The 25,095-nt window shown below is 32.4% G+C and overlaps 1 protein-coding gene and 1 long non-coding RNA gene across 8 annotated transcripts in view; one reads left to right on the forward strand and one right to left on the reverse strand.

Moving 5' to 3' along the window:
- Positions 1-25,095, forward strand: part of HGF (hepatocyte growth factor) — a 103,659-nt gene that overhangs the window by 66,187 nt on the left and 12,377 nt on the right. For all 7 annotated transcript variants that reach the window (XM_032484119.1, XM_032484120.1, XM_006194335.3 and 4 more), the window contains 4 exons: positions 7,779-7,953; positions 11,100-11,227; positions 17,359-17,461; positions 20,808-20,941. In XM_032484119.1, the coding sequence (XP_032340010.1) occupies positions 7,779-7,953; positions 11,100-11,227; positions 17,359-17,461; positions 20,808-20,941 (540 nt within the window). The remainder of the gene's footprint in view (positions 1-7,778; positions 7,954-11,099; positions 11,228-17,358; positions 17,462-20,807; positions 20,942-25,095) is intronic.
- Positions 1-25,095, reverse strand: part of LOC116665013 — a 39,397-nt gene that overhangs the window by 10,518 nt on the left and 3,784 nt on the right. The window contains exons 2-6 of the long non-coding RNA XR_004321592.1: positions 24,027-24,084; positions 22,826-22,882; positions 14,922-14,974; positions 13,009-13,067; positions 211-485 (exon numbers count right to left, since the gene is read on the reverse strand). This is a non-coding gene — a long non-coding RNA (uncharacterized LOC116665013). The remainder of the gene's footprint in view (positions 1-210; positions 486-13,008; positions 13,068-14,921; positions 14,975-22,825; positions 22,883-24,026; positions 24,085-25,095) is intronic.

Here is a 25,095-nt window from a genome sequence, read left to right on the forward strand (position 1 = left end):
GTCAGTTATCATTTCTTTATTTGACTTCCCTGACTGGGTCAAATTCGTTATTGTGTTTTTATAGTATCATAAACCCCTCCTTCCTTGTACTTCTCAGAGTTCGATTTTTACATTTATTTTTGAAGTTATTTGGTTAATAGCTCTCTCTATCAAAATCTGTAAGCTCCAACAGAGGAAGAACCATGTCTTTTTTGTATCCCGCAGACTTACCACATTGCCTGCACATGACAGGAGTTCAACAAATCTTTGTTGAATGAATGAATGTTCCCTTCCTATGAAGTGGTGGTTCTTCATTTTCTTTCAGTGTCTTCTGGAATTTCTTCCCTGCTTCTTGATCTTCATATGAAAACTTGGCTTTTCCCAGATGTTGCCAACCAGGAAGATTTGCTTCAGACCTTCTTTCCATCACTTCACCTTGTTACCAGATTTCATGCTTCCCTGAGCTAGTTTTGTTTATTTATTGCTGGTTGTCTTGATGGCTTTCCCTTCAACAAAACAGACACATTTTTCATGTTTTACCTTATTTTCCTCTTCCTTTTTCTTTTCCTATTTATTTTTTAAACTTCTAGATATGTAGATGTCCAGAGTCATTTTATTTATTTTAACAGCTTTATTGAGGTAAAATTGATATTTTAAAATATCACATACTTAATGTACACAATTTGATGGGTTTGAACATATGCATATGCCCATGTCCATGAAACCATCTCCACACTCAAAATAATAACCATATTCATCACCTTCAAGTTTCCTCCTGCCCACACCTTGCCTTAGTGTGTGTGTGTGTGTGTGTGGTAAGAACATTTAATTTGAGATGTACTCTCTTAACAATTGTTTAGTCTACAATACTGTATTGTTAACTCTAGGTACCATGTTGTATAGTATATCTCTAGAACTTACTTATCTTCCATAACTGAAACTGCATACTTCTTGAACAACTCCCCATTTCAGAGATGTGGCCTAGGAAGATCTTTGATAGCTACGATTTCTGCCAAACGTATCATTATGGACTGAATTGTGTCCCCCTCCGCCATTCCCATTCATATGAAGCCCATATGTTTACTTTGGAGATAGGGCTTTCAGGAGATAATTAAGATTAAATAAAATATAGTGGTGGGATCCTAATCCAGTTGAATTTGTGCTCTTATAAGTAGAGAATGAGAGCAATCTCTCTCTACCATATAAAAACATAGCAAAAAAGTATGTCTACACTTATATCTATAAACCAGGAAGAAAACTCACCAGGAGCAATTGGTTGCCACCTTGCTCTTGGAGTTTACAAATGTCCGAATTGTAAGAAAATGCATTACTGTTATTTAAGCCACCTATTCTTGTTACTGCAGATCTAGCAGACTAATACAGGTATGTTGCCATTGGTAATACATAAAAAGAATGTTTCCTCCTAGTAACTAATGTACATTGGCACCATTTTAAAAGAATATGTAACTTTTAAAATTCAGTGTGTTGGGAAAATTATTTTAGCAAATTATTTTCTTTCTTAAGTAAAGCTGATTATTTCTGTAAATTTTATTAATTCATCTAAGCCAGCCAGAACAGAGATTCACAGAAATAAAATCTTATTTTATTCTGTCAGGAAAAAACAATGCTATCAATATCCTTTCTCAAGGGACAGATCTTGTATTTGGAAGTCATTTCCAAGCCATCTTCTAAGGACTAAGATTATAGAATTGAAGACTTTTCATGAAAGTCTTGTCTCTTGAACATTTTACACCAGAAAAGGTTTGGATAAAGTCCAGGGAAAAGTTTCAGATAGGAATCCCAAGTCCACATGGAAAGCAAACATGCAAGCAATTTGAGGTTTGTACTTTGGAGGTCTTCATACTATTTTCCCACGTCAATTTAAAAATAAGAAGCTCTTTAAGTTTACATTAAGCCCAGTCCTGCCCTTTATGGCCCGAAGAACACAAGTCTGTTGACAGGAGAGTAGCTTTACACATTGTTCTAAATCTCCAAAGACCATCATAAAGTAAACCCTACATTTCAATTGCTCTTCAGTACCTGGGAATAAGAAGTGGGTTGGGTTGAACTGCTCTAAGAATAACCAGGTATTTGTCCAATGGCCCAGGAAGCAACTTGTTCTTAGCTATAGGCAAAAGAACAGTAATAGCGTATCATCACTAAGAAATCTAGATTTTTTTGGAGGGCTACGGTGACCCAGGATATCAGGATTTACTTATCGTCCACATAAAGCTTACGGAGCCCTGGGTGTGGACTTCTGCAATATACGTGCCCACTCACTTTCTCCAGTTGCTGTTCAGGAACTCCTGTCAGGGCCTTGCATTCTCTCTGCAAGGATCTGGCTAGCCTTTCAAAGAGAAAATGGGTCAGATTTATTATCAGTTGTCTTGTTCCATTGGTCTCTTTCTGTTGGGGGGCACAATGTTTTTTGTCAAAAATTATGTAACAGTTAATGTTCATTCTCTCAAAAAACTGATTGAAACCTTAAAGTTCTCTATCAAATATTCTCACAATCAGATCATAGAATATCCACACCAGCAAAGTGAAAATGTTCCAAGAGGCACCCATTGTATTTGATCATGTTCTAACAGGACAGTGAAGAATTTCAATAGCAAATATTGTTTTCCTTAAAGCATTTCCAAATAGAAAACTTCGTGTCAATCATCAAAGAAAAACATTCCTTCACTCATAGGACACTGAGGATCATATAAATATCTTTGCATCTGCTTCCAAAGGGTGACCACTACTGACACCTCTGGCAAAATGTTTCATTTGTGAAGAACTCTCAGAAGAGTTCCTGGTATTTTCAGTGTGGGCTTGGGAGAACTACTTGCAAAAAATATTTGTGTATGTGGGGATGTAGGATTTTAAAAACATGTTGCTTTGGCTAAAATTGATCAGCTTCAGCTGATATTTGGGGATGTTTCTGTGCTTCTTTAACACTTTGCTGGGCCACTGGAGGCTCTTCAAAACCCACCGTTGTTCAGGTCTCATATTTAAGTCCAAAGGAATAGCTTTCCCAACATTTAACAGCTCTTTCCAAATCAACTCACATGAAACGTTTGTTTTGTTTTTGCACCAGGTTTTGGTATTTATATGGTAGGGCAGCTGAAGGAGTCTATTTTATTGCAGTTCAGGAATAATTCATTTTGTTTGAATCATAAGTATTCATGTAGGCAGCAAAGATCAAACATTTATATCACAGTTAAATGTTCTGCGAACACATCATTCATCATGGTCCCCATCAGATAATATTTATTAAACAGCTGCATGAAGTCTCACAATAACTCTTACTAATTGATGAAAACTATGTAGCTACCTTGTACTAATATATCTTTTTTGCCTATATTATTTATTCTATACACTGCCACCAGAATTATGTAGTTTTTGTTTATGGGGTCACTTCTAGCAGCTGAATGTCACATGGGATAAATACAGATGCACTAACTTCATAAGATACTTCTTAATTAAAGAAAAATAATATGTGAATACTGCTAGTTTGTAGTCAAAATGGTAAGAAATGTTTTCACTGAATTAAAACACAAGAATAACTAAAACTCTCAAGTTGTTTGACGTTATATATCTTAAAGTTATAGGGGCTTAGAAAAGAAAAGACAAAAAATAATAATATTATTATTTAGATTCTTTACATCTTGATGAGGCCTGTCTTAGTTTAGGGTGCTATAACAGAATATCACAGATGAGGTACATTCTAAACAACAGAAATGTATTCCTCAAAGATCTGGAGACTGGGAAGTCCGAGATCAAGGTGCCAGCAGGTTTGGTACCTGGAGAGGGCCTGATTCCTAATTCAGATGTCTGTCTTCTCCCTGTGTCACAAGAGCTCTGCAGGGTCTGTTATAAGAGCACTAATCCCATTTATGAGGGCTCTGCCCTTACATCCTAATCACTTATCAAAGGCTCCACCTCCTAATACCATCATATTGGAGATGAGGATTTCAACATATGAATTTGAGGAGGACACATACATTCAGTTTATACAAACACCTAATTAAGTTTTTTTTCATTTATTCTATCTCTAAAATATTCTTTTTTTTTAAACTAATGTGCAATAGTTCTTTGTATTCTGTAACTTTTGTAATTTCAAAAGGTTTGGTTTCTACCTCCAAATTAGAATCTAAATTATTTAAATTCAGATCCAAAATTTCATTTCTCATCTAACCAATTTAGCTTCCTTTGTCTTTTATGGATATTTAGTGCCTCCTTAAGATAAGTTTATGTTAAAAGTTTTAAAATGTACTAATAAAATTTAAGAAAAACCTGTTCAACATAATTGTTCAAATGAGGATTTTATGATTGCTCCTTTTTAAGTGAAAAATACCTTAATTAAATCTTTCTGGGAACCTCTGCAGTTGAGGTGCAAAGTTGGTACCAACAATTCAAGTCTCTGAATTTAACAATGAAATTTTAGTGAATCAATCAGTGGTGAAATATTTTCCTCAATATTCTTACACAGATTGTCTTTTCTTTGACTTAGGGTTTTTTGTAATACAGGTATTTCTTTTCAGAGACTCCTAAAAATTGAAAACTTTACCCTACAATTAGAAAAATATTTATTTTCTACTAGCTTTTTAAAAACATTGAAATACAGTCAATTTATGATTTTGTATTAATTTATGGTGTACAGCATAGTGATTCATATATATGTGTGTGAATATATATATATATTCCTTTTCACATTCTTTTTCATTATAGGCCCTTACAAGGAATTGAGTATAATTCCCTGTGCTATACAGCAGGACTTTATTGTTTATCTATTTTATATATAGTAGTTAGTATCCACAAATCCAGACCTTCCAATTTATCCCTCCCTGCTCCTCCTCCCCTCCCCCGGTAACTGTAAGTTTATTTTGTATGTCTGTGAGTCTATCTTTGTTTTCTAAATAAGTTTGTGTCCTTTTTTTCTAGACTCCACATTTAAGTGGTATCATATGGTATTTTTCTTTCTCTTTCTGGATTACTTAGTATGACCATCTCCAGGTTTACATTTTATCATTCCTCTTAATATTTTCTGATGATCATGTAGTTAGTTACTGACTGATTTTTCCAGGTATTGATTTCATAATAAATTATGATAATATTAATTTACTTTAATCTTCTCTTTTATAAAAGCAGTATAATGAAACTCGTTTTTGAGTTTAAGGTTCTGTATTGTTTCAAATTTTAACTGTTATAAATCATTTCTACAAGAGTATCATGTAAAAAAAGGCATTTATGAAAAATTATTTTTAAAATCCAATCACTCTTGTCCTCTGAAACTGCTCCCACATTTAGAAATTCCAAAAAAAATGGCCAGATTCCTAATCATGTCTGAATGTCATATTCCTTTCTCTCATTGTTTAGTTTAGTGTCTGGAAAATAACACTAGAGTCCAAGGATCAGAGTATGTTAATCTCTGATGGGCTCAGCCTAGAACTAGGTACTCCAGGATATGTTATGGGTCCATTCTTAGCCAAAAGTGGCCTTGATTGACATTGGAACTCATCAAGACTGGGTTCTTTGGTTACAAGTTCACAGTGCCAAAGCAATACAGTGAAGAATGGATCAGTAATACACAAACAAAACAAAACACACACAAATAACTAGGAAAGTAAAAGAGTTGTAGTACCCAAGATAGGCACTGAAGTCTGAGAGATTGACTGGAAGTGTTTTTGTTCTGGCTGCCCTGCCTCTGACCTTCCTCCTATTGTCAGGATTCTGTGTCCTGACTAAAGTCACAAGTTTGCTGCCCAGGAGCTTGTGCCTGAGAATTGTGGGAATCAAAACTTTTCTTTTTAAAATGTTAACCTAATGAATTGATGGATTCCTGGGGACACTTGTTTTTGTCTTCTTTCATGTCATAGTTTTATAACTAGATATGCTATATATCAGTACAAGCTTGACCTTTTTACCTGTTTTACAGTTGTCACCCTTTAAAGACTTCCCACACATAGTCACCTCAAATCATTCGACAGTGGACTCAAATCATCAGAAATAAGCAGCTTAGTAGCATTTGTTTTAATGAAATATAGTTTCTCAGGAACTGAAATCCATCTTACTTTCTGTTTCATCATTAAAATCATAAAGAACTAGAAATGAAATGAAAAAGCACCAACTTTTTCTATACAAGTCATTTCTCTCAGGCCAAAATTTTTGTTCTTCCTGAATCAATATATATATTACCAATAACAGTATTATTAGTTTTTTAGTATATTAACTCTCAATGACCATTTTATGGGTCAATCTCTGGACATTTTCTCACATCTGCTTGAATGTCCTTTTAGGGTATTTCTGAGCTGTATTTCTATTCTTTAAAGTAGACAGATAAGGAATAAAAACACATTTTAATTAGTCCTCCTTTTTCCACAAAACTTCATAGAATAACTCCAAACTTAGCCTCTACTTAGTTTGCATGGAATTCAGTGAAATAACGCATTCAGCCACATGAGGTAGTAATTATTCGTAAGAAAGAAATAAATTTAAAATGAAGTTGAAGAGCCATGTTAAAAGAATTTACACTATTAAATGTGGAACAGTTTTATAGACATCCCCAGCCTCTGAAGGCTTGTCTAATTCTGATCTCTCCTTCGGAGACAAGATACTTCAAATTCCAGAATGGATGAATCAAAGACATTTATTCAATTCTTAAACTATCCTAAAGGGTGTCAACTTGAGTTTTATCCAGAGGCATCTTGAAAAACCATTTAGATTATAAAGGTGACTGGGGTATTTACAGGGAACCATAAACATTTTCATGTATGTTTTGAGAAGATACGTGAATTTTAGTTGTTCCAGAATGTTTCGAGTTATAGTTTGTTCAAGTGGGTAAACCTTAAGACAAAAGAGAAAGTTCAAGTTGTGGTAAAAATTAAATTTTGTACTTTCTAATTTTCTTACTGAGATTTTCAGGATCTTCATAAATGTCTGGTAAGTATTGCAATTGGACTTGGAAAAAAGCAAGAAATAAATCTGCCTAGAAATAACTGATTTGTTTTTTAAATGCCAACAAGTTGATTAAGAAGAAAAATGTAACATATCAGCTTGGAACATGTTTATCATATTAGAGGAAAACCACAGTTAATACCACTGGCAATCTTGTATGTATTTAAGCAAACTAACTTTAGGAATAATTATATATATACTCATTTATGAATACTGTGTATTCAGCATGTATAATTATAGTGACACATGGAAGTAAAATGCCTTTAAAGAATTTTTCAAGAATAAACTAATTTAGTGTTTGAATAACAGGAAAATTGGAATGGAGATAGTAATAGTGATAAATTAATTTTTTAAAAAATAACGCTGCTCTCTAGACCAACATTAATTTTTTTTCTATGGCCAAATTTACAGCACAGTGCTTTTTAATTTCCCTACTTGGTCACTATATTACTCGTAGATGTTTTTCAGTGTCTAAAGTAAGAAAAGTGATTTTAAAAATATAGAATGCTTAAACATTAATAAATAGAGAGATTTTATATCTGTTCTTAATAAATGAATAGACAGATCCAGGAAATCTAAATATTATTAAATGATGCTTTTTCAAACAGGACAAAATAAAGCCAATCTAGAATATTCTGTTTCATAAGCAGAAAAATTCCACAGTTGAGTCCACTATGTTAACTCCTCCTTTAGGTTGAGTGAGACAGTAATAATTATAACTTGAATTTTTTACCCCATTCAATTATTATAAAAACTTATGTGACAGAAAATCCTGGTAATAAAATGTTAATGAACTCTAAGAGGTAGACAACAGATTGAAAGATTTTATTTAAATTTATATTTCTTTTTACCAATAGCCCACAGTACTATGAATGACACGGATGTCCCTATGGAAACAACTGAATGCATTCAAAGTCAAGGAGAAGGTTACCGGGGCACTACCAATACAATTTGGAATGGAATTCCATGTCAGCGCTGGGATTCCCAGTATCCTCACCAGCATGACATAACTCCTGAAAATTTCAAGTGCAAGTGAGTAAATTAGGCAAATGTAAATTTCAGTATGCCTTAGAAGACATGAGGCAAAGTGGTTGCTTTTAACTAATTCATTAGTGTACTAGTGATCGTTAAACTTTAGTGTGCTTAGGGAAAATCGTCAATTAAAAGGCAGATTCATCCACTCAGAGATTTCTATTCCTCAGGTCTGAAATTTGGATCTCAAATAATACCTTTTAACAAGCATTCTTAGTGATTCTGAATCAGATAGTTGATGTATCATCCATGCTTTCGGAAAAACATACCTAGATTTCTGATCACAGCTTTCTTCTTGAAGGTCTATTTAATAAACCAATTAATAGTAATGATAACCAGGTAAGTTTCAAATTAGTGCCTTCTTAAATTTTTGTATTAACTTTAGAGATTACAAGGCCTACCCTGATTTCAGTCAACATTGTAAACTGATGAGTTTTCCGCCTTGGAAAAAAGATTTTTTTAAAAAATTTTAAATGACTGTTTTTCATTGCTTCTAGATTTTCTTTAAAAGGTGGGGAAATAAAACAATTTTTATTTAGATGAACCAAGCCAAAGAAACTGCTCTTGATTATCAATTATATAGTTGTGTGCTTCTCCATGGCTGCTTTTCTTCACCTCTTGACTTTTGTTGGACAGACAGCCACAATGCCATGTGTTTTTAAATTGTCCACCTTGTTATGAGGAACATAAAATGATTGCTTTTAAAATTTATAACACACGTGTCATTCATAGTGGCTTTGCTGAAATAGCACCTATAAATAACATATATTGGCTTTATGTAATTGGCTTTTAATAAGAGAGCTTAACATTTCAAGATGGAGAACTATGAGCATTAGTTGGCCCATCCACTGGGGAGAAAAGAAATTTTATGTTTTTTAAATTTTATTTAAAAAATTGGTTAGCTAATTCAAATTTCTTTGCTTAGATAGTAAATATTCATCTGTTACGTTTTAAAAATTATTTTATATTAACAAATTTGGCTGTTTTGGGTTTATTTCCCTCATTTTCTTCACAGCAATTCACTCTATTCTTGACCCATGTGTTTCAAACCTCAGAAATAAATATCAAAATAGAGAAAACAAAGAAAATGAGAAAATAATAAAGAGAGACAAAGGAGACAGTCTCAGTGCCATTCACATTTCTTGTTAACTTCTAATGACTGGTAATACTCAAGTAAGTGTGTATGTGAAAATGCCCAAATGAACCTCATCTGTAAGAAAAAGAGAATAATTATAAAAATTGAATTCACACATTTCACAATTAAAAATGATAAAAAGTTTAGCTGTTATATGTTATTGGAATTTAAGCCATTCTTTCTTACTTTGGTTATTTGGTCAAGATAACCAAATATAAATATCAAAAATCAAAAGGTAAGCTGTGTTATAAAACTGATACAATCTGACTCAACATTGTGTTCAGAGTATTGGTGCATTTACTGCTTGGGGTCTAGCAGAGGATGGGGTATGCGTCAGCTGTCTCTGGTTGTATTAAACACCATTGCCCCAATACTGAGATTCCTTACACATGACAATCTTTAAAACACTGTAACTGAAATGTACTGCCCGTGATGAACCCACATGAATCATATAGTCATTCATTTGTTTCAGTAATTATAAACAATTCTTTCCTCAAGTGAAGAAAAGAACTTAGAAAAAAATACTTGGAAAAACCCTGTCTCTCATTCTTGCTTAATCTAGATTAATGAGGTGCTTCTAGATATAGATTATAAAAGTGGGCTGAAACTAAAACTTTTGATAGCCTTAGATCTCTGCTTAATGATCTTGCCTTAAATTAACAACTCGAAATAAATTAACTAAGCAATTATTCACCTAAAATTGCAAATTTGTGTAAACTGTATGTAAAATCCAATGCACATATTTTGTACTGACAATTTTTTAAAATGTAAGTATAAATTGGTTAAAAGAAAGAAAGTATTTTCTTTTTCTTTCCAGTTAATAATTTTGTCATTTTATAAAAAGGCGGAAGGTTTAAATATGGGTTATCACTATGAACATCTGCTATACAATGGCCTTATCTATTGGCGTCCACTGTCCTCATAACCTCAAGTAACACAGTTTGTGTCAGACATCTTTTGGCCAAATATTTTGTTGGTTTTATAACCAAACCTAAGCTTCCTTCTTAAAAATTCTCAGTTTCTAATGGTCATTTTGAATATTAATAAAATTGTAGTATTTCTAATTGGACCTAAGTGAAATAAATAGTGTACTTTCCAGTAGACTGAATATTAATTTTGGTAAATCATTAGCTACAGATCTATGTAAAGAAAGTGCATGCTTTCTCCAAACTTGAAAGCATTATCAGGAGAGCAAATCACAAATTCCATTTTATTTAATGTGAACCTTGTACCTGTATGTAAAAGCCTTTCACATACAGATGATGTTAGTAGGCTTTTTCCTTATTGAGAATTGTAAACATCTAATTATATCATTGACAAAAATAAAGGATGTACATGTACTACACTGACAATTTCTTCTATAGTTAGGTTTTTTAGATTTATAATTAGGCCTTAAATCTACAGAAATGTTGATAAAGATTTCAGGTAACTTCTTTAACTCAGGAAAGAACTACTTTGTAATTGGAAGAAATCTATGCAGTAAATTGAATAAATCAAAGGAATACAGAATTCAAGGAAAAAATGTATATCATGTTTTTTTGTGGCAAATGTTTGAATATGTGGAACTTCTGTTTTAAACAAGAGTAGTTAAAGACTATTAATAATAGCCTTTCTTCTGCAAAAAGAGATACATGTTGTTTCCACATTATGGACCATGAAAACATAATGAGTAACAGGCCAGTTTTTAAAAACTGTGACAGTTGAGAGTCTTGAGAATGAGTGAGAAGAATGAAGCGGTACTATTTCTCTCCCTCATGAAGCAGCAGTGTTTGTGTCAAACTGCAGGTCTTTGAAAGAAAAAGAATTCTGACATCTGACAGCATTTATTTCAGTAACGCGGGCAGTGTCAGTTGTGTATACTGAATTCTAAATTGTTATAACTATCTTAAATCTAAAATGTAGAGCTCTATTTATAGAATGCATACATTCTGGGATTCTAGAAATGTAAGAACACTGATTTCACCAGTGTAAGAAGTATGGCCATTTACATTAACATGCTTATTCTCAATAGGGACCTAAGAGAAAATTACTGCCGAAATCCAGATGGAGCTGAGTCACCGTGGTGTTTTACCACTGATCCAAACATCCGAGTTGGCTACTGCTCCCAAATTCCAAAATGTGACGCGTCAAGTGGACAAGGTAATAGCTGACATTTTGCAGGGTGGACATGATTAAATTCAGTGGAAATGCCTAAAGGGAGGACACATTTTTAGAGCGGAAGACCTATTTCTTGTTGTACTGTTTTTGCTGGTTAGCAAACAAAATCACCCAAGTCTGAAGTTGCATTTCTTTTATATATAAATTTGTTCAACATCTGTTTATTTATTTGAGTGTACACTAGTGCCAGGCACGATTTTACGTACTGGGGTTATACCAGTAAACAAAACAAAATTCTCTGACCCCACAGAACTAATGTACAGCAAACAAACAAACGAAATTAAAATGGAAGTGGAGATAGAACGTCAGTGTGTGGTAAGTGCTAGAGAGATAAATGTCCCAGAGTTAAAGGAGGATGTTGCTATTTTATGTTCTAATGGTCTAAGAGGATCTTACATACTAAGCTGACATTTAAGGAGAACCTGAAAGAAGTGAGGGCGCAGCATGTGCCACATGAGTATATTTGTAAAGAGCATTCTAGGTAGAATTAACTGCAAACGAAAATAGCATGAGATGGGAGAGTGCATGAAAAGTCAAAAGAAAGAAACTGCACATCACTGTGACTGGTACACAGTGAACAAAGTTGGGAGAGGCAGAAGATGAGGTTAGGGAGCAGTTGGGCTAAAACTGCATAGGCTATGTAGAAACTGGAAGGATTTACACTTTTATTCTAAAAGAGAGGAGACTCATGTAGGGTTCTGAGAAAAGAAATTAAATGATCAGTCTGACTTAAATTTTAACTGGATGATTCTGGCTGTATTATGAAAAACAGCCAGAACTGACAAGAGCCAAACAGGTGAATCAATTGGTGATTGCTTCAGTAATGCAGGCAAGAGAGGAGAGTGATGCAGACCTGGTTGTTAGCAGTGGAGATAATATGCAGCAGTGGGGTTTGGGACAAATCACTATTGTACTTGGAAACATAGACACCGTTGAAAATAACTGCTTCAGGGAGCAGCAGTTGAGAAAAGCCACATTGAAATAGGTTTAAAAAATCATTTGTCAAAAGTTAATAATAATGTCGGGCTCTGGGCATTTATTGGTATATAATGAATTGGGAGTTACGATTTTTAAATAATCATATTCTTTCACATAAATTTAATTATGATGGTCATGACCATGGTCAGTCCTAAATCATTCTTAGAAGTCCAAACCAAATTTAAAGCTTCATTTCATAGATTTATTGCCCTATACATACTTCTTCCATCCCCTGACTTTTTCCTCAGTGCCATTTTTTGTGAACAACTCTGAAAACAGTTGTAGAGGGAAAAGAAAAGGGAATGAGGCCCTTTTTCAATCAATTTCACTGTTCTTGGGCACACTTTAAGGTCAATTGGACATAAAGTTGAAACCAATGATTAAGGAAACTTTGGTGCCAACTGGATCTTCTCTGACCTGCCTTGTTCATTTAAACAATTGCTGATAATTTGTAAGTGATAGAGGCAAATGTGAACAATTGTTTGGTAGGTATCAAGATGCTTTCATGTACATATATCAGTTACTAAAGGATCAGGTAACAGGATAGGAGAGTTTTGGGTTTTAAAGTTAGGCTGATGCTATTACTTATATAATAAATCTACACATTAATAGATAAAGAAATTAGTTTCATGGAATTTAAATAAATTGCCTGAATTCTCAAATTAAGACAGCTAGGATCGACTCAAAGTCTCTTTAAAATGATCTTTGCATTGCTCCATGCTTTCTCCTTTTCATTAATACTTTAACAATATATTATATTATTTTTCTTTAACAATATATCATACCTGATACATGTAACAACATGCCAGATGTGGTGAAATGCTTTCTAATTGACACTGAAAGCCTAGAGGAAATGAAAGGAAAAAAAATGATAAGGTAAATCAAAAACTTACCATGGCAACCACAAGTTTGTATTCTATGTCTATGAGTCTGTTTCTGTTTTGTAGTTCAAAATTTGTACAAACTGACAGGCACATGCAGAATAGATAAACAAGATTATACTGCATAGCACAGGGAAATATATACAAGATCTTGTGGTAGCTCACACTGAAAAAAATGTGACAATGAATATATGTATGTTCATGTATAACTGAAAAATTGTGCTCTACATTGGAATTTGACACAACATTGTAAAATGACTATAACTCAATAAGAAAATGTTAAAAAAAAACCCTACCATCGCAAAAAACATAAACAAGCCCATCATATTTAAATTCAAAAGACAAATGACACATTTGGAAATCAGTTTTAAAATGCATGTCACAGATAAAGAGAAAATATTTTTAATATATAAAAACTGTGACATTGTAAAATATAGAAAATAAAATAAATGGAAAAATACATGAACAGAAAGATTTCTTTAAAAAAATATAAAGTTCCCTTAAACACATTAAACTCATGCTTAAATTCACATATAATATGAAAAAAGCAAAATAAAAGCATTGAGATTTCTCATAATACAAGACTTCTATTTCTCAAATATAAATTCCCCAAAATTCAAAAGCTTGACAACACCATCTTTTGGTGAAGCTGTATGGGGAAGTGAACTCTCACAGCCTGCTCTTGGGAGTGCAAAATGGTAAATCTCTTATGGAACAGAATATTACAATAAATAAATTACATATAAATTCCCCTTTTGACTCAACAATGCACTATCTGAATATACAGCTTCAGCAATATGCAAAAACATATGCACACATTTTTTATTGAAGCATTTTCTGTAGTAGCTGCAACACAATGAAAACAACTCAAATCTATTCTGACAAAGTCACACAATGGAATACTATGAATTTGCAAAAAGAATGATAAAACTAATATGAAGTGATTTTAGGTATATTGTTACTTGAAAAAAAAAAAGGCACTCAAATATATATTTGGTATTCTGTTAGTAACAAATAAAGGGATTTACTACTAATAGTAAAGAATGGCATATAATAATACATATATAGAATATACATACAAATAATCTGTATATTCATATTATATATATTTGTACATATAGAGATACAAACAGCTTTGCCAAAAAAGTGAAAAAAACAAAAGAGTTATAAACAAGAAAGTAATGAAACTGGTTATTACTTGTAATGGTGGCTAGTCAGTAGAAATATGACACAGAAGCAAAAGGGAAAATGAGAATTCTCTGGGTACTCACTTTCATATAGTTTTGAATATTAACCAATATGAATGTTTTAAGTGTTCAAAAGTAACCTCAAGAAATATGGAAAAAAAAACCACAGAAATGTGCCTGTTTGTATATCAAACGGATATACCGTTACTACAGAGAAGGAAAAACTCGAAATAATTTTTAAACACAACTTCTAAACATAGATGGCCTCACTGGAAAGATGATAAGTTTTGATAACTATAAATGCATTTTGAACTTTAAAGTGTAGGTTTGCTGTTAATATTAGGATGTAGCAACTTTGAAATTATTTTGTGTGCATTTAAATTAGAGAAAATGAGCAAATATATTGATGTTACCTGGAATCAGGTTTTCACTGTGGGAGAAACAAAATACACAAATGAAACAGAGGAGAGGAAGAACTATGGTGCCAGAATGGAATTAGAGGGATCAGTTGCTCGTGAACTCACAAACACACACACACACTCTGCATAGCTCTGTCAACTGCAAGGGACTAGAAACGATGGTACCAAATAGAATGAGCACAGCTGTCCCCCATTCTTGTCTTCTCCTTACCTTTCATCACCAACATTAATAAAGGCTCCTTGGAGAAGCTGAAGTTTCCAACCCTAGGGTAAGAAAAACACAAGGAGAGGCTGGAATATCTTTTGCCAACAAGTTAAGTGCTCAGAAACTCATGTCTTCCTCTCAAAAGCCCATAACTCAGATCTAATCATGAGGAAAACATCAGACCCACGTATTTTACAGAACTTTTTACCAGTTCTCCTCAAACCTCTCAGGGTCATAAAAAACGAAAGTCTGAGAAACCGTTACATCAAGAAGAGCTTTAGAAAGCATGACAACTAAATGTAAAGTAGTTATCACATGGGATATTAGAACAGAAAAAAGGGTATTAGGTAAAAACTAAGAATATTTAAACCAAATATGATCTTCAGTTAATAATACTGCATCAGTATGGTTAACAGTTGAGACAAATCTATCACACTAATATAAGATGTTAAATGTAGGGGAGACTGCGTGGTACCTGAGAACCCTCTGTACCAACTTACAACTTTTCTGTAAATTAAAAACTATTCTAAAATAAAGAGTTTACTAAGAAAAAAAAACAAGCTCATAGCTCATATTCAAATAAAAGGGTGGTAGTGGTGAGAAATATTTCTTTCTAATACAGAAAACACAGATATAAAAACAAAGATGAATAAAAGAGCAGTACCAATATATTGCAATGCACAAATTGCTTACTTCAGTAAGAGCCTATCTAAAAAGTTTACTACCTAAGAGTTTAAACTTTACTAATACAGACAAAAAAATAGTATTATCATAAGAACATATTTTAACTAGTATATTCTACATATATATAAGTACTGGATTTTACAAATTTATGCTTTCTGAAAACAATTTTATTGTGTCTAGTAATAATTGCTATACTATCTGTATCAAACCCTATCCTATTTTAGTTTTCATTTTTAAGCCAAAATTTCTTAGACTGGTATTGCAAAAATGTAATCCATGGATATAAAAACATTACTTTTGAATATATTTATTATACTTATATTTCTTTTTCACTAGGTTAACTAATTCCTGAATAAATTATTAAATTATTCACTTAAAAATTGTATTAGGTTTGGATCTATTACTTATTCTAATCACACATCACATTTAAAACCAATGATAATATACTATGGTTTACCAACTTTAAAACAGAATAATCTTAATGTCAATGTACATTTGTAGATAACATTTTATAGTCAAAACTACAGTTATTATTCATATTAAAATAGGAATGCTTAACAGTCGTTTTTAAAATATGCAGTATTATTTCAAAATATGGAATAATGTTTCTTTTCAAATGTAGAACTGCAACTTACATATTAGGAAGAAATTGACTTCTTATGATTTTAAAAAATTAGTATATGGACACCTCTATAAATGTTTGATAGAACACAAATTGCTCAAATGAAATAAAGTGAAAAATAAAACCACATGGAACATGATAAAAGACACAGGAGCCATTTTAAAGTGGCTTCCGTTGGCTATTTGGAACAAGTCGAACCCCAAAATAAACAACAGGAATAGATTATAGATCATGTTGAATAAAAAGAGAATCCATGAGTCCACATTACTCACTACTTGTAATACTACTACTAGTGGTAATACTACTTCTACTGCTACTGCTACTTCATAAAGACAGAAATGTAGAAAATCAAAAAATAATTACTTTTAAAACAACACAGCAAACAACGTAATACCTGATTCATGCAAAATTAATCAAAGTATGCCTAAGCCATTTTGAGAAAATTTGGGACTAGGATGTTTACTCAGTCTCAAGAGCCCTGATACATTATTTTGTTGCTCGTTTTACATACAAAGTGAAGTTTTTCCTTCATACCACTTAACCAAGTTATTGAATTCATCACCAGTAAAGGAACAAACTAATACCACATGTCACATGAAATAATGCTGTAAAAAGGACAACATATCAACTATGCAATATTTGTCTTTAACTTGCTTTTATTCATGAAAAAAATAATCAGACAAAATGAAACTAAAGAGCATCTACAAAACAGCTGCCTTAGGTGACTTAGAATGTCAATCTCATGAAAGACAACAATCAAAACACAACAACTGTGATGGGGATATGTGTGCTCATTATATCATTCTTGTGACTTTTCTGTGGAGCAAAATTTTTCAGAAGAAAATGTTGGGAAATATAGATGTGTCTAAAAATTCTCATTTCTTTAGTGTCCCTAAGAGCCAGTCATTTAATTTTTTCTTAGATTATTTTTTGAATTTGTAATTTTATGAATAAACTTTCATTTTGTGAAGAAAAAATTTGGCTAAAAATATACTTTAGTGAGATAGTTAAGTCTCTGTACAGATTTCAGTGCTTTGTTTTAATTTTTAGGTTGATTTTCATGAATTCATATGCTTGTTAAAAATGGTTTTACTCCCCAGTATTCATTAGTCTTCTTTCCATATATTTTACGTTTAGATTGTTATCGTGGGAATGGCAAAAATTATATGGGCAATTTATCCAAAACACGATCTGGACTAACATGTTCGATGTGGGACAAGAACATGGAAGATTTACACCGGTGTGTAAATTTCTTTCTTTCAATATATAGTTTGTAGTGATAACAGCAGTTTACTAAGGTACATTGCTATTTCTATTCTCTTATATATCACAGTGAGCTAATAAAAACATTAGACTGATTGTTCTGTGCAACTTAGTTTACTATCTTCTCTCTGTGTAGCAAAAACTGTTAAATAAATGATTCAATCCAGCACATATTTATTGAGCATTTACTGTGTGTTCTGCTCTGTAATAGGTGCCATGGGGAACATTAATATAAAGTGGACATACATTTTGGCTCCACCTTAAAGAACAATATGGTCAGATTGAGAAAATAATTATATAACAACTTGACTAGATAGCGTATAATTAAGTGTCAAGTCTAGCAATTTAAATACTACATTATATTATTATGTTCTCATAATTATTTAATTATTAATATTGGTTCATAAAAAACTAAGTGATCTTCTTCACGTACATGCATACCTTAAATATCCACTTAACCACTAAAAACTTACTGAGACAGGTTTCCTTCTATAGCTTTACTTTGACACACACATCTGTTCTGTAATTAAAGGAATAAATTTGCAATTGAGAAACATCTATATATTTCAGAGAAATAGAGATTTTGACATTGGACATATTCACAACAAAAGCAATTATCTTCCACTGGATCCCAGTGATAGTGCTAGTGTGTTTGAAATTACAAAAGAAGTATGAGACATAGTTGTGACATAGAACTAATTTTTGGTAAATATCCCAGAATGTATGCACTAGGATAACAGGAAAAAGGTAGTGTAACCTAATCAAGCACCTACAACATGGTTGCTTTATATGAGTTATCTTATTTGACCATCATAATCCTACGTGGAAGGTATTTCTATATGCGTAAATAAGAATTTAAAGATCTGACAGGTTGAGTTATTTTGCCCCCAGTTCCACTTTGAAGCCTTTATTATCTTTAAGAATTTACTCACTAGTGGATGATATTGGTTCAATTAATTTACTTCACAAACACTGATAGGTCTAAAGCAGTTCTAACATAAATATGCAGTTCACATATGTAAGCCACACGTGTATTTTTAAGTTTTCTAGTAGCCATATTTAAAGAGGTAAAAATAAACAAAATTATTTTTAATAATGTTTTTCTTAATCTAATATTTTTAAAGCTTTTTCATTTCAATATGCATTCAATATAAAAGTTATTAATGAGATCTTTCAAATATTTTATATTAAAGCTTCAAAACCTGGTGTATACTTATATTTATAGCACCTTTCATTTAGACTAGCCACATAATCAATTTCTCAGCAGCCACATGTGGCTAGTAGCTACTGTACTGGATGCTGTAGCTCTAGGACCTCAAGGATAAGCAGAATTCTGCTGTCATGCATCTCGCTCCCTAGTATGGAATATCAGAAAGCAGCAAATGCCAATGACATATTATAAAAAAACATGAGAAAAGCATATTTTACATTATGGGAATGCAAAAAAAGTGCTAACTAGCCTTAGATGGTCAGGAAGCCTTCCTAGAGGAGGGGACATTATCTGGGACATCCATGGTAAGTAGGAGTTGGTCAAAGGAAGTGTAGGAAGAAATGTACATCAGGAAGAAGTAGTTTGTCCAGAAGTCCCAAAACTGAAGTGTTTAAAAATCAGAAATAACTTTGATAAGGATGAAAGAGTACAATTTGGTCAATGCCCACAGAGAAGAAACGCTCCAGTGGCAAGACCATATAGCACCCTGTAAGCTGTGTTAAGATGTTTGTATTTTATCCTAAGCATTAAAGGGATTCATTTTAGAATTGTAAGCAAGAATTGACACGATTAAAATTAAATGCTGATTTCAACACTGCTATTTTAAAATGCATTTTAAAATATGGCGGAGTGGATCTAGTTTTCACAGACTTGTGAGAGACAATTGAACCATATCTGCCTTCAATGATTTCACATGGGAAGCCTGACATTTCTTGGTGGAAGTATTTACAGCACAGAAATCAGCAAGGACAACAAATAAAGACACTCCCCCGTGCCGGCCAAAGACACATCGCAGTGCCTTGCTTAAACATTTACTAGCACGTGACTGGAAATGTGTGACATATTTCGGATTGCAATTACTATTACTCTTGATTCATTGAGTTTATGTTGGACTTTGGAAAATAGTAAAAGTCATTTAGAAATAATATACAAGATACTGATGAATGATTAATTTTCATGGTGCCATTGGTTTAAGAACACACTATGACTAAGAAGGTAGTATGTGTGGTGGTTTTGAATACTGATTCTGGAAAGAGCTATGTGTTCAAACTCCTGCTCTGCTACTTACAAACCATGTGATCTTGGAGAAATTAATTTTCCTCTGTGAATTTCAATTTCCTCAAATATAAAATTGCATAATCTTAGAGCCTCTGTCATTAGGTTGGTCTAAGATCACATATGTAAGTCACATATAATAGAATCTGACATATAGTAACTATATGTGTTTGCTGTTGTTACTGGTCCAAAAAAAACCTGAGTTTGGAAAGACAGTCCAAGTTTCTATGTCCAAGCTTTTCCCAATCAAAAGAAATTACACATTAATTACATTCAAGCATGATGGTAATTAATAACACAAAACAAATTCAATTAGATGTACAGTTTTCATGACATGATCAGGATGGCCATGTGGAATTTGACTTCATTAGTGTTGCTAAGGTAAACATAAATGTTGGTTATCTGGGTGGGCATGGTCTTATAAAATAACATGTGGTACTCTTGCCTTTCTTTTATAAGTTATGTCTTAGTTAAGATATGAAATTAGAAAGACTTAAGTGTAAGTCAGTTTTCTGTCAAAATAATATTTTATAACTACCTGACCAGTGAAATTTTACAGTTTAATTCTTTTATTACCACATTATTATTAATTTTTTCAGTATATCATCCTGTACTTTGTTTCAGTGATGTTGCTGGTGTTATGCCTTCATGTTTCCGAAACATGAAAAAAATTCTTTTGCAATAGTGTATATTTTCTTTGTATTTTCTACTTTAGATCTTTTTGTCATTTGCTCTCTTTTGGGCAATGTTTCTCCATTTCTATGCACAGGGATATTGTACTTCACCACTGTAATTATTAAATAGAAGCAAAGTCACAAAATTTCCTAATATTTTATTTATGCTGATTATTCAGCATTATTCCTGAATTGAAGAGCATGCTTTCAAACTGAAAGAACAACAAAATAAATTTCAAACAAAATAACCAAAATTCACAGCAAGTAGCTTGTGCTGTATTTATAAAGAAATTATGTGCTAGGATTATATCTTCCTGGTGACATTTTGTTTCTCTTGGAAAAGATGAGCATCTTGTGATGTTCAGAGTTTGTTGTTTATGCAGGCATATCTTCTGGGAACCAGATGCTAGTAAGCTGAATAAGAATTACTGCCGGAATCCTGATGATGATGCCCATGGTCCCTGGTGTTACACAGGGAATCCTCTCATTCCTTGGGATTACTGCCCTATTTCTCGTTGTAAGTATACTTATTGATTTTTTTCATGTGAAATATTTTAAATATATTGCTTCCCCTTCAAAATGATACCTTAATCAGAGGTGGAAATAATATAGGAGAGCTGGAGTTGATCCCCAATGAGGATGTTCTCCAGACAGCAACACACACATACACAACTTCATATCTCCTCTAGACAAGGAGATACTCTGCTAATCTTTTTTTTTTTTTTCTGCTAATCTTTTAAAAGAGATTCCTCAGAAGGTTCCTATTTGGAATCCAGAAGCAATAAATAGCCGTAGTTCTAACTGGGCTAGAAAGACCTTTCCACCTCCACTGTCAATAAATGCTGATTGTTCAGCCTCTGAACGTAGCAGGGCTCTTAGCCAAGTCCCCAGCCCATGAACAGTCCCATAAACAGAGCTGAGACAGCGGTGCTACCATTTTCTTCTCAGTTCTTTAGGCCAAGAATAAGAAGCCTAGAACGTTCCATCCATGTCTATGAGCCCAAGATGATTTTGTTAGAAAAGTATTACCACATAAAATAAAAGATACATGTGAAATATATCTGTCTGATATATTTCACATAAAAGAGCTCCTATATAGCAATAAGAAAAAGATGAGACAACTCAGGAGAAGTGAAGAAAGTGAATCGGCAAGAATAAAAATAATGAACAAATGAAAACACATTAAAATGTAATAGAAAACATAATAATGATGTTGTGAAATTATAAAAGCATAAGACATCATTTCCACCTAAAAGTTGGCAAATAAGAAAGTGATTGTTAATGCCCAATGTTAGTGAGGGCCTGAGTAATCAGCCTCTCCCAACACTGTGCTGCTGTGTGTATTAGAAAGCCTGTCTGGAAATCACTTTGGGGAAATGTACCAGGATTTTCAGCCTTTGCACTATGACACTTTGAGCTAGATAACTCTGTTACGGGGGGTTGCTCTGTGCATTAGATGACATTTGGTAGTGTCTTTGGTCTCTACTCACTACATGGCAATAGTACCACCTCCCCCTCCAGTCATGACAATCAAAAAAATCTCCAGACATTGCCAAATATCCTTGGGGAGGGCAAAATCACCCTCACTGAGCACCACTAATTTAAAGTAATATATATTGACATAGAAATATATCCTCAGTATGTTATTGAGTGAAAAAGATAAAAGTTCTGTTAGTAGCAAGACACTATTTTACTATACTACATATTTCATAGCTCTGTTTATAGCAAATATCTTTAAACTCTATGTTAACCTGCCTTCTTGTCTAAAAAGGACATACTTTTATAAGTTCCATAAGAGTCCTGTTTTAAGAATGCTTTTCTTATGCGACAAGACAGTAGCAAGTACCTTGAAAATAGTGGCAAAAATACCCATTTTAAAGAGATTAGATTGAAGAAATGATGTTTGCTTTAAAACATAAAACACAAACACATCTATATTTCCATAATTTATGTCAAATTAAAGAGACAATTTCGCACCTTAAATGGAAACACTATTACATTTCATGACATTTTAGCACAAAAAGGCAAACTTCTAAAATATGATGTCAATCAATTATATCTATAATTAAAACTTGGAACCTCCTAATCCATTTTTAATAAGGATTTTCTATAATAGTCAATAAACATATGTTCACAGATAAGTAGTATTTCATATGATTATAATTTCATTTCATCAGCTTTAGTCATAGCCTTTCAAATTAATTAGTGTTTTCCTAATGTTCTTCTACTTATCCTAGATTAGGGTTTGCTAAGGTCCTGAAAATGTTTTCTATAGTAGACATCTTACAAGTTTTAACACTAAAATAAACAAGCAAACAAGCCAACCCATCTGGTTCACACAAGATGTTTTTAAATGATGAAAGGATTATTTTTTCTAAATATTAGTTTTATTTCATGGTACCTTTTTGTGGAGTTTCTATGATTAAGGATAATGGAGGTAAACAGACTCTCCAATGACCTAGGAAGAAGGGGAAAAAAAAAAATCAATGATCTGGCTTCTAAAATGGGTTCTGTTGCTTTCCCTATGGAATTCCACATTTGTAAAAATCACAGTAGCTTAATTTTAAGTACATAGATAAAGTTAAGTGTGAAATGTTCCCATAGAACCTCAGGGAACTGTGATTTTAGATTTTATAAACCTAAATGACACAAGACTAATAATTTAAAAGTTTTAAAAACATATTTTCAACTAACATTTTAAAACTAAAAGTAATGTATTATTGAAAGACTTAAGGGTGATGCTAGTATTTGATTAAATGCTATTGCAGATCAGTCATTTTTATTTCAATGTATTCTGAACATTACTTAATTTCAATAAATATTTTTACACTGTCATTTTTCTAACTAATATTTGTAGCCAGAATTTATTTACATTTTCTCACTGGTGAAAGACTAATAAAATTTATCTTTAGAAGATTTGAGTTCTTATTTATTTAACTACAAAGACTATATAAATCATTTTCACACTGCATATTTATAGTATAAAACATGCAAAGGTTTGCTTTTTTAAAAATGCTTATGATATAATATTTAACATATATTTTTAAGATTATCAAAATGCAGATATAGAACTGTAGAAATGCCTGTTTGTTTATATATATATACACACTTAAAATTTAAACATTAGCCACAGAGAATGTAGTGGTTTAGAGCTTTAATACTGACTTCCTGGATAAAAATTTTAGTTCTACCACTGTAAGTGCCTTGGGTAAATTACTTCCATCTCAGTTTGTATTTATTTATTCATTTATTAAAAATTTGAAATTGAGCTGCTATTGTGTGCAAAGCCCTCCGTAACATGCTAGGTATACAAAATATAAAAAATGTTTCCTACACTCAAATAGTTTTCACTGTAGAAAGGAGATATTTACATAAATAAATGAAAAGACAATCAATTAATACGTATATATTAATATTAAAATACATAATGAGAATGGGAACACAGATATCTGCTGGAGAAATATGTGCTCTTCATACAGTTTTGAACTTGACTTAAAACTTTAAGAATATATTAAAAGTTTACGTTTCCAATAAGAGCACATATTTGGTTCTGAGGCCATACAAACACACAGGCGCACACACGCGCACACACACATACTTACCTACTCTTCCATAGAGAAAACGTTTATCATTGGCCTTTTTTCCTTCTTCAACGTTAAGCTGAATAAATATAAAATAAGATTTGTATCATATATATTTGCTTAGATTTGAATATTATGGTAGAGACAGTGGGGGAAAAGTAAGAGGAGAAGTAAGAATGCTATTTGATGGTAAAATGGAAAAGGCCTAGAAAGCAGTTTCTCAAAGTTTTGCTCAAAATGTGCAACAGAAGAAAATAGAATGCCTTTTAAAAATTCATAATCTAGCCAACAACCCAGAATCTCTAGAAATCTGATTTTATATTATAAGCTTATTTATAATAAGCTGTATTCCAGCTTATTCTAAAGTATGAGAAATATTGGCTGAGAGGAAATAATTACTTATTATATAGAAATGTATATAACTATTAATTATGAAAGCCCCCAAATTATAATATCTATAAATTTTTTTATATTTAAATATTTTTAGTAAGGCACAATAATGCACTAAATACTTTGCTGACCTATTAACTTGATGCTTAGAAATAGGAAACTTGATAAGCAATTAAGGATACAATGAATAGTTTAGACTTTCTCATCACAATGTAAGGAATAAATATCTATTTCTATTTTAGAATTTTAAGTAACTGACTTGAGTGGAGAAACCAATATCCTTGATGTTTTAATGACCATAGTTGGCCTCAATCGTAATTTTCACTATGAACTAAAACAATGACCTAAGACAAAACCATCCCCAAGGATACACTAAAGGGAAAGGGAAATGATGAAATTTGTATGTTCACCTTTACACTTACTCGTTTAAAATATCTAGATCTGGAAAACAAACATATATAAAGATGTTTTAGCATCTATTAATTTTCTTGAGATTCCCCATAAATAGCAATTAACTTTGCATCTATTACAAAGGAATCCACATGTCATTATTGTTTTGTTGCTGGTTTATTTGACCTTAGGGCACCTCCAGGGATTTAAAAACCAGCTGAGTCTATACACTGCCTGGCTAAACTCTATGCCATCAATTCTGAACAGTCAGACATTAACTGCCAGGAAACGTCTTGTGCCTCATTCATTA

Source organism: Camelus ferus, chromosome 7, assembly GCF_009834535.1.
Source record: "Camelus ferus isolate YT-003-E chromosome 7, BCGSAC_Cfer_1.0, whole genome shotgun sequence".
Taxonomy (NCBI): Eukaryota; Metazoa; Chordata; class Mammalia; order Artiodactyla; family Camelidae; genus Camelus; species Camelus ferus.